Source organism: Vulpes lagopus, chromosome 18 (assembly GCF_018345385.1).
Source record: "Vulpes lagopus strain Blue_001 chromosome 18, ASM1834538v1, whole genome shotgun sequence".
Taxonomy (NCBI): domain Eukaryota; kingdom Metazoa; phylum Chordata; class Mammalia; order Carnivora; family Canidae; genus Vulpes; species Vulpes lagopus.
Genome location: NC_054841.1, coordinates 23,770,260 through 23,779,900, shown reverse-complemented (window position 1 = coordinate 23,779,900; position 9,641 = coordinate 23,770,260). Strand labels below are relative to the sequence as shown.

Here is a 9,641-nt window from a genome sequence, read left to right as displayed (position 1 = left end):
GCTGAGGGAGAACTCACGTTCTCCAGGCAGGTGCTGTCCTTGTCCTTGTGCAGGTAATGCTGCTGCCAGAAGCGCAGCAGGTTGTGGAAGTTGTTAAGCAGGAAGCCGGGGTACTTCTTGCTGTGTTCCATCCGCTGCAGCAGCCGCAGGTACAGGGGCAGCCGCTCTTTCCGGCGGGCCAGCATCAGGATCACCAGGCTGGTGTTGAGGCAGCTGACATTCTCCTGCAGGGCACCGGGCCATCCAGGTTAGATGCGGGTGGGCAGCCCCAGTGGCCCCCAGTGGACCTGGGGTGTCACGCGGCAGGGAGAAGGGTGGCCCACGCCCCAACCCTGTGGGGCCCTGGCAGAGCCCACAGGCCACGCACGCCCCAAGCTGCCCCGGCACACACCTGAGAGGACGGGGGAAGGAAGGCCGCCAGCGGGCTGCCCTGACCACCTTCCTGTCCCTCTGCCACCCACCACCCATCCCCACGTTGGTGGGGCCATCGTCGTTGGTCCAGTGAGAGGCCGCTCCTCTTCCAGAGTCAGCTCGGGCATTGCTTCCTCCTGGGAGCTCTGGTTCCTGGAGCTTCGATCCCCAGGGTAGGGCGGGGTGCCTGCCTTAGGTGCGGCTACCTCACTCCCTAACTAGCACTCAGAACTAGGCTGGGGGCGGCTCAAGGGAAGGGTCTCGCGCTCTCTGGTTCACTACAGCCCCAGCCCAGTGCCCAGCCTCAGTGTATGTTAGCTGAAGGAACAGAGAACCACCTCTGAGCCTACAGCATCACCCCCATTTTAGAAAAGAGTGAAGACACAGAAGGGATAGCCATGGTTAGTTAGGGAGGGGGTGGGAGGCAATATCAAGTCCAACTCCAAAGCCTGGAAGGGGCACCAAGAGCACTGGATTGGGAGTCAAGAATGCAGTGCCAATCCTGACCCATCTGTGACCCCGGAGACTTGTTCCCTTCTCAGGCCCTGTCTATAAAATGGGGCACTGATCCCTGTCAGGAAAAAGTCGTCAGAATAGCTGGCAGGGTTTCCCAGGAACCAACAGATGGATCAAGATATGCTTCTAGGGTGAAGGTGGGAGAGATCAATAGTTGGGCTCTGGGATGAGGGAAACGGTCTCCAATCTCTCTTTCCCACTGTGGGGCCACAGAGCATCTCACCTGGGTCAGAGTCTGCACATGGATGATGTTGATGAGGCGGAAGAGGAAGGACATCTGCGTGGGCACCTGGGATATGTAGGCAAGCAGGCGGCACTCAGACAGGACCTCGGCAACTGGGGACAGAGAAGCAGAGGTGTGCTAGCAGGCTCGGGAGCTGGTCTATGGCTCAGGCCCAGCGATCTGCCATTCAGGCTTCCAGCCAGGCCCCCTCCCACTGCTGGGGCCCAGACTCTGGAGCTGGGAGCCCCCACTGTGAAAGAGACCACAGGAGAGGGTAGCTGCAGCGGGAACACGTGTCTCCAGCTGTGCTGCCTCCCAGGCTGAGCCCATGGTCTCAGGAAGTCCCACTAGGAGCTGACCGCCACCTCTTCCCACAGTCAGTGCAAGGGCTGCCTCATGAGGCCTGCCCTCCCCTCAGCTCACCACCTAGGCCTCTCACCCCAGAAGATTCCAGGCAGGATGGGGTGGTGTGGGGGGTGGGTGGGAGGTGTTTTCATTTTACCTGCAAAAATAGTTTCTTCACTTTTATTAAAATGTACGTCTCATGAAAGGAAGCACAGAAGACAGAGAAAAGTCAAAAGCCAGGAAAATCTCCCAGGGAGCCACAACCTTGACCTTGGCCACGTGGGCATTTGGGGCAGCTGCCTCTAGCCATTTCTGTCTCCTTGCCAGATGCTGAGTGTTTGACACCAGTGGGGCCACCTTGGGTTGATTCGCCCTGGCGTTAGGGCTTTTTCTTACCTTTCATGTCCACCTGGTTTTCGAATCGGTCCAGCGACAGAGTGACACAGCGCACCAGCATGTTGGAGTCCACCAGTGAGCTGTTGATCTGCTTCAGGAACACCTGGAACTGGAGCGGAGCCCGAGCCTCAGATGGGCGGTGGGGGGGGTCCCGCTGCAGGCAGCTGTGGCCCAGGCTGTGCACTTGTCTCGAGGGGCCCCCATTTACCAGGCCCAGTTGCTTCTGATAAGACCAAGGCCCAGACAACCTGGGTAGGCTGCCCTCCAGCCCCATGGGACACCAAGTGCAGTGTTTTCTGCACTGATGGGGACTGGATTCCTCTCATTTTCACTTCAACTGGTCCGAGCTGGGTTTCTGTCAAATGCTCCATAAAGCTAACACACCAGGCCCAGTCCTGGCACCCACCACATCACATGCCTGCTTGCACCATCTCACTGGCCCACAGCAACTGTGACAGTCACCCCTGTACACCCAGGGTCTAGCGTAGTCACGGCACAGAGCAGGGGTGAATGGCTATTTGATGAAGACTGCCCACTGACTCACCAGTATTTTCCAATTTAAAACCAGCACCTGAAGACAGGCAAGGGCCAGGCCTCTAAGATTACTATTGCTACTACTATTTAAAGTATTCATTCATTTGAGAGAGGGAGTGAGTGAGCACGAGCAGGTGGGGTGTGGAGGGGAGGGAGAAGCAAGCTCCCTGCTGAGCAGGGAGCCTGACTTGAAGCTGGATCCCAGGAGCCAGCAGCCCCTTAACCGACTGAACCACCCAGGCATCCCTCCAAGATAACTTCTGAACAACACAGCAAACCCCATGGAGTCTGGGTTAGTCTTACCTTTGCATCAGTGTTGATATATTTGTTGAATCTCTTGAATGCATCAACGTTGAACTTCATTAGCTCCCCAAGAAGGTCAAAGTAACTCTGGAGCACATCCCTCGATTTGCACTCACTGTCCACAATGCAGTACAGGATGTGCTGGGGGTGGGAGAGGACAGGATCAAGGCAGGAAGGTGGCTGAGCCCTGGGGCCAACAGGCAGATGTGGCTGCTACCCCCAGGCTGTGCTCATCCAAGATGCCCACTGCCTGCCTCCCACCAAGGCCGGGCACGGAGCAGATGGATCCATGACACCTGCATCCAGTAGGCATCCGCGTCAGTTGATGGAACTTGTTCCCCTGTCCAGAGTCTCATCTGGGGATGCTGGGAGCTGCGAGGGCAGGCCTATGGCACCTCACTAGGAGGTTGGGGCGGGCTGGGGTAGGCAGTCAGGACCTCTCCTGCTTGCCCAGGGCTCTCCCGCTTGCAGGCGAGGGGAGCTGTCTCCAGATATAACACAGGCCACTGCCTAAGGACTGAGGCCATTCGAATAACTGAAGCACAGGGTTTAAGGGCAGAGGACACATTTTGACCCCATGGTTTGTCTGCATATTTATGAATAAAAAAGTTTATACTAAAATCAATGAATTTTTGTCAGGAACATAAAGCCAATTTAACTTCTTAATAAAGTTTTCTGTAACAGTTCAACTGTTTCCATTTTTTATTTTCATTTTCCTGCAGTTATGCTAATTTGGATCAATTCCATTTACAATTCATGGGTCAGTTTGTTTGTATCCTTAATTTTTTTTAAAACCAATTATATCTTTGGCCCTTTTGCTCCCTGTCTTTAGCAAATTTTGCTCTTTCTGAAGGCCATTTTACAAAAGGGAAATTAACTTTTGGTCAACAGCAAAATATCCTCAGGGTCAAAAGGCCTTATTGGGTAACAACAGACTCTTCCCCCTCTTCCATGGCCACCCTCAGCTTCATCACCCGTTTTAAGCACCTACAGGACCCACAGCTGGAAACTCAGGGGAAGTCCTAGGGCAATCTGGATTAGCATTTTAAAATAAAGAGATTTGGTCTGTGCCTGACCACCTGTCTAGGTCTCAAGAAGGAGAGCAATGCATGGGGCTGCGGGGGGAATGGGACACCCAACACCCTGGCTCCTCCAGGCCATTACCTCCAGAAGGCCTCGCTTCAGCAGGAACATCTGGTCTGCATAGGAGGTGGTCCCTCGGAGGAAACTCTCCACAGCCCGGGCTTGCCAAAACCTGCGACCCAAATGTTGACCCCTGGGGCTGGGAGATGTCTGCTGCCTTTGGACTTATTCAACATTTACTGAACATCTAGGTGGCAGGCCTCATACTAGGCATCAGGGACACAGCAAGGATAGGTCCTCACAGGGCGGACAGTTCAGTGGGGAACAGTCCTCTATTTGGTTCTGTGTGGAAGAAGATGTGTCTCAGAGAAGGTGGATCTAGGATCAAAGGGCTGGCTACAGTAAGTCACTCTAGGCTTTGACCCTTCAGAAGGAGAGAGGGACAATGGAAAGCGAGGCTGGAAATGCCTGAGGGAACCAGACAGACATATGTAGATGGGACACCAAACTGACTTCGGATGGGAAGAAGTGCCCATAGAGGGTAAGGCTGGGATCAGTGAGGGGAAGTCTGCACAAGTCAGGCTGAGGTGACAGGGGTCCTATGAGGGCACGGAGCCTACTGATGCATCACACCCCAGGCCTGAGAGAATGCCTTCCTTACCCACTGCTTCTGTCCATAGCCTTCACGACTCCTCTTAGGTGAGCTGGAGGAGCTCTGAGAAGCCCTCCTATCCATGCCTACCCCACCAGCCTCCAGCTGGGAAAGGGGATTTCCTTTGCACCCTCAGCTCCTAGGGCAGATCCCAGCTCTGCTCCTTTTCACAGTGCATTCAAACAGGTTTCTTTTCATGCTTGTTTGCCACAACCCAGGGAACTCCCATGGGCAGGGGCTGTAGCTTCCTACCACCTGTCCAATGCCAGCACAGAGGAACACTTGGTGAATGCCTGGTCAGTTCTTGAAATACGTTGTTGGTATGCAGCAGCAGCTCACATACCTACTGAGTCAGACCCCCTTTCCCCCATAGTAGTCAGATGTCCAGGGCGGAAGCTGGTAACTAAATGAGGTATTTCTAATCACCTGAGAAACACTTAGTTTCTGGGCCCCTCAGGAGTGGCAGGTGCCTGTCCCCAGACCTACCTGAAAGAGGACTCAGCTGGCTCCTTCTTCATGACCTGCAGCAGACGAGTTAATAAGCCCCTCTTCCCATCACACACCAAACTCCTGGAACAAAACAGGGACATTGGTGGCAGACCTGAGGCTGACAGGGCCCAGTCCCACTTGGCCGAAGGACTGTTGTCCTGGGGTTGGGTTTCTCTGCTGCTTTAAATGGGTACAAAAGCCTAGGGACATTTCCAAGCCGGCAGGATATCCTCCCCCACCTCTGTCTGGGCCCAGAGCACCCCAAAGACGCCTGCAGTCTTAGAAGTGAAGAGCCAAGTGGATTCACACATCTTAGGCCAGCTTTCCCTCCCAGACCCACTAGCAAGCGATGAGAGGCCAGAAAAACCCAAAGTCAGTGCTCAGAACTGCTGGAAGGGGGCTGGTTACACCAAAGGGAGTCTTAAACACCAAAGCAGAGTCTACCAGATAGGGTAAATAAAGTCTGTGCCAGCAGGGTGAGATGGAGTACCACAGGCCCCACGTTCAGCTCCAGCTGGCTTCCAACAAGCCCCTGTGCCCCTGGGCCTCAGCTTCCTGGTCTGATAAAGACATTTGATGAGGAAATGACTCGGGCTGCATCATGGGGGGAAGAGGGCCAAGCAGGCAGGAGTCTGGGCCCTTAAGTTCCCTCTTCAATAGAATAGCTCTACGTTTATCCTCTATAGACATTATGGACTGTGCACAGTTTCATCTGAACAGATTTCTCCTGCTTTAAAAAAAAAAAAAAAGAGGCTGAGAATTATGACTTCTGTTGCTGGATACAGCCCTTCCCTGCCCTGACCCCTGTGAGCCTGTGACCTCTCTGCTGTTCAGGTGACATAACCCAGCTAATGGGACTTGGTACCGGACAAGGAAGAAGCGTATCAGCAAAGGTGGCTGACAAAGGAGTGGGCAGAGCACACATAACCTCTGGCAGGTGACCTCTACACGGCCCTGCTCCCCGTTCTGTAAAGTTGAGGTAATGATGGCGCTTCCTTCCTGGGGCTGCCGTGGGACCCAATGAGGTAATGCAGGTGATGTGAGGACAGTGCCTGACACACAGGAACCCTCAGGATACAGCTACATGTGAGTGAGAAAGGACAAGTACCACACCTGCAGGCATGCAGCCAGGGTAGGCTGTGGGCCAGAGCTGCACTTCACCTACCTGTCAGTGTTAAGGACGGCTTCCACCTCAGGGATGTTGGCTTTGAGAGAGATGGCACTGAGTTCGTTCAGCTCCTGGTTATTGAGCAGCAGGTACTTGTTCCTGAAACAAATGGGTTGAAAGGGATAAAGGACAGGCACTGGGCCAGCCACCTTCCCATTTCCTGTGGTGAGAATCAGAGTCTCTCTCCCAAGTGCCCTCCCCTGATCCCACCTGCCTCTGAGGCTCAGGCTCAGGGAGCCTCCCTGGCTCCATCCTCTGCCCCTCTCACTAACAAGATCCTTTCCCTCAACATTTCCGGGCCTTTTGTTTGCCACTGAACATTTCTATTTGACTTCTCAAAGGCACTTCCAACTCCATGAAATCCAAATCCAACTCATCATTTTGCTCACACCTGGCCCTATTACAGCACTGCCACCAGGGGGCCTGCCTCCCTCACCTCTAGGCCTCGCATCACTCCAGCCACGTGGACAGAACAAGCTTCCTAAACGGTCTCTCAACACATAGCACTCAGAGAGATCTTTAGAAAAAGGACCCCTTGACCATGTTACTCTCAAGTCAAAATGCCCCCACAATTTCACAAGCCTTATAACACACACAATCCGGGCCCACAAACATGACACAAACATGACCCACAAGGCCCTCTGGCTGAAACCAACCACCATTGCAGTCTCACTCTGAGCCAAGCCCGCCTTCATTCACATCACCTGCCACACTGGCCTTCCTGAACACATGGCACTCCCTCCTACTGGGGATTCTTCTGGAACAGTCAGCCTCTCATTCTTCCTTTTCACCCAGTTTCACTACCAACCCTCAAGGTCTCAGCCAACAAGTTACTTCTGCAGAGAGAGCTCCTAACCACACTCTGGCCAGTTCATGACCCCTGTCAAATGTTCTCTCACAGAACCAAGCTCCCTCCACCAGAATACTATCCCTATCTGTCACTATACATTCAGTGGTATAATTCTCTGATAACTATCCTTCTCCCTTCCAGGACTGTACCCTTCATTAGAGTGGGGGTCATGGCTTTCACCCATCACTGTCTCCCCAGAGCCTAGCCCATACAAATGCTAGCACATATGCCCAGCACTTACAAGTGCTCAGATTCAAGAGTCTGATGAAAGTTAGGGACCCACTTCCTCAGAAAAAAAGTCCACATTCAGAACATACTGGTGCCATTTTTCAGAGGGTTCACATTACTTCCTGGAGCTTAAGTCCTTCAGACAGAGAACCTCTGAAAGAGGAAGGTCAACATGATCCAGATGGAAGTAGCAAAGTAGAGGCGCCTGGCCATATTTGTCCTCAGGCACCCACGTTCTGGTAGTTTATACAATGTTTCAAAAGAATTTAAGCCAATGTTTAAAATCAGGACCTTTCACGTAAATCTTAATTTCTAGCTTCCTTTGGGGGAAAAACTCAGAAGCTGTGCAATAGTGAGCCCAGTTTCCTGTATACCAACAGTTGGCAAGAGCTGAGCAGTAACTGCCTGTGTGTTCCAGCTCACCAAAGTCCCCACCATGCTGTCTCCCCAGTGTCAAGATCAAGGGTCAGCTGCTATGCACTCCTCCCCTACACTATTCCCCCTATACCAGAGAATCATTCTCCTGTACATTCACCACTGAAGGCTGAAAAATACAACATGAGAGGGCAGAATGTGTTTCTAAAAAATGAGAGAGGGTACATCTCCCTGTGTGGGTGAAGAACAGTCCACCTGTCCGATAAGCAAACACTCAGCCCACTCTGCCCACCTGAGGTCCCTGTGAAGAGCCAAGCTGTCCGCTCCCGGTTCAGGAGGGCAGACAGTTGAGAGATGTATTGACTCCCAGGGTCACAAGGGGCCAGCAACACCCATACTCACTTCCTCGTGTGGCCATGAGGGCTTGGAGGAAGCTCAGCATGGAGCCCGGCACACGGGGAGAGCTGCGCCAACAGCAGCTCTTGGTACAGCATTGTGCAAGTGTGGCCACACGCGGTAACCGCAGTGGCAGCAGCTCCTGTGGCTCCCAGGTCCTCCGGAGTGGAGGTCAACGGGACACAGAGATGAGAGGAGCTGGCGCAACAACCGTCCTTCCAGGAACAGCTTGTACTTACTCATGGTGGTCGCTGAAACTCTGGAGAAGCCTCAAGAACTGTATCTTCAAGGTAATGTCCTAAAACATATGTGCATCATTGTTAAAATCATCACAATAGAAACCAAAACACTACAGTGAGAGCCTGGGTGTGTGGCTTTGCTTCTCTGAGCCTGTGTCCTCATGTACAAGGAGGACTTTTCTAGTCAGAAACCCTCTGCTGACTTCCACATCTGGCCAACGGCAGATTAAGCTAATGTGGATCCTTCCTGCTAACCCCTACTCTGCTGACATCTTGGGTAAAAAAATCATGTAATTCTTTTACATGTGAGGTTAAGTTCATAACAAAGGAAAATGCACAGGAATCAGAATTGAAGAAAGGACTGAGCCCAGAGCTAGAAGCACGAGAGCAGATGGTTGATGGCTGGCAGCTCTGGGTAGGATGGAGAAGTGGAAATGACACTCACTCATCCAGGGTTTGAGTTTTAATGCTGTGCAGGGACTAGAAAGAAAACCTGAGGGATCCCTGGGTGGCGCAGTGGTTTGGCGCCTGCCTTTGGCCCAGGGCGTGATCCTGGAGACCCAGGATCGAATCCCACATCAGGCTCCCAGTGCATGGAGCCTGCTTCTCCCTCTGCCTATGTCTCTGCCTCTCTCTCTCTCTCTCTCTCTCTGTGACTATCATAAATAAATAAAAATTTAAAAAAAATTAAAAAAAAAAAAAAAGAAAACCTGAGCCCATGTAAAGTCCAGGAAGTATATACACTCAGTGAAAGAAGGTTTAAGAAACTCCCACTCTTACCAGCCCAGGGAGCTAGCAAGGACACCTGTCTTTGCCAGGGTGCTGGTGGTGGTGGAAGGGAGGCTCCAGGAAAAGGATTCTGGGCTCACATCTCCAGGGCCAAGGCACTCAACATGATGAACACTTGCCCTGGGACTTACCCCTAAAGTACCAGGCAGACAAAAGCCAAGCGCTCTAAAGAAATACTTCCAGGACCCAGGCTACATTACAGAACATGAGGCCACATTCCACCCTGAGTTGAGTCTGATGACTCAAATACAAGTATTAGCACCCCATGAGCAATCTGAGACCATAAAAAAGATGTTACAAGTAATGAAAGAGATAGAATGCAACAGAACATTAACATAATGAATAACACCAAGTAGTTTTTGACAAAGAGCCAGATGTTTCAAAATGCAGAATATGTTCACTTGAAATTAACAACTCAGATGGAGGGGCTGAGAAGCAAAATCTAACAAGGCTAAAGAGGAAGACAGTAAGCTGGCAGACAGGGCACTGCAGAAAGTTCACAGGACATGCCCCAGAGACCAGGGAACCAGGGAGGCTCCACAGCACTGAAGGCTGTGCCGCACTATAAACCCCCAGGATACTGTCCCTTTTTTGGGGTGGTTACTGAGCCTCCACACGGCCTATGAGGACAGCAGGCAAGGAAG

At 52.3% G+C, this 9,641-nt stretch overlaps 1 protein-coding gene across 2 annotated transcripts in view; it reads right to left on the bottom strand.

Moving 5' to 3' along the window:
- LOC121477794 (transient receptor potential cation channel subfamily C member 4 associated protein) overlaps window positions 1-9,641 on the bottom strand; it is a 72,274-nt gene that overhangs the window by 1,108 nt on the left and 61,525 nt on the right. For both annotated transcript variants that reach the window (XM_041732328.1, XM_041732329.1), the window contains exons 11-18: window positions 8,209-8,267; window positions 6,118-6,219; window positions 4,950-5,033; window positions 3,893-3,983; window positions 2,729-2,869; window positions 1,892-2,000; window positions 1,151-1,263; window positions 18-224 (exon numbers count right to left, since the gene is read on the bottom strand). In XM_041732328.1, coding sequence (XP_041588262.1) covers window positions 18-224; window positions 1,151-1,263; window positions 1,892-2,000; window positions 2,729-2,869; window positions 3,893-3,983; window positions 4,950-5,033; window positions 6,118-6,219; window positions 8,209-8,267 — 906 coding nt within the window. The remainder of the gene's footprint in view (window positions 1-17; window positions 225-1,150; window positions 1,264-1,891; window positions 2,001-2,728; window positions 2,870-3,892; window positions 3,984-4,949; window positions 5,034-6,117; window positions 6,220-8,208; window positions 8,268-9,641) is intronic.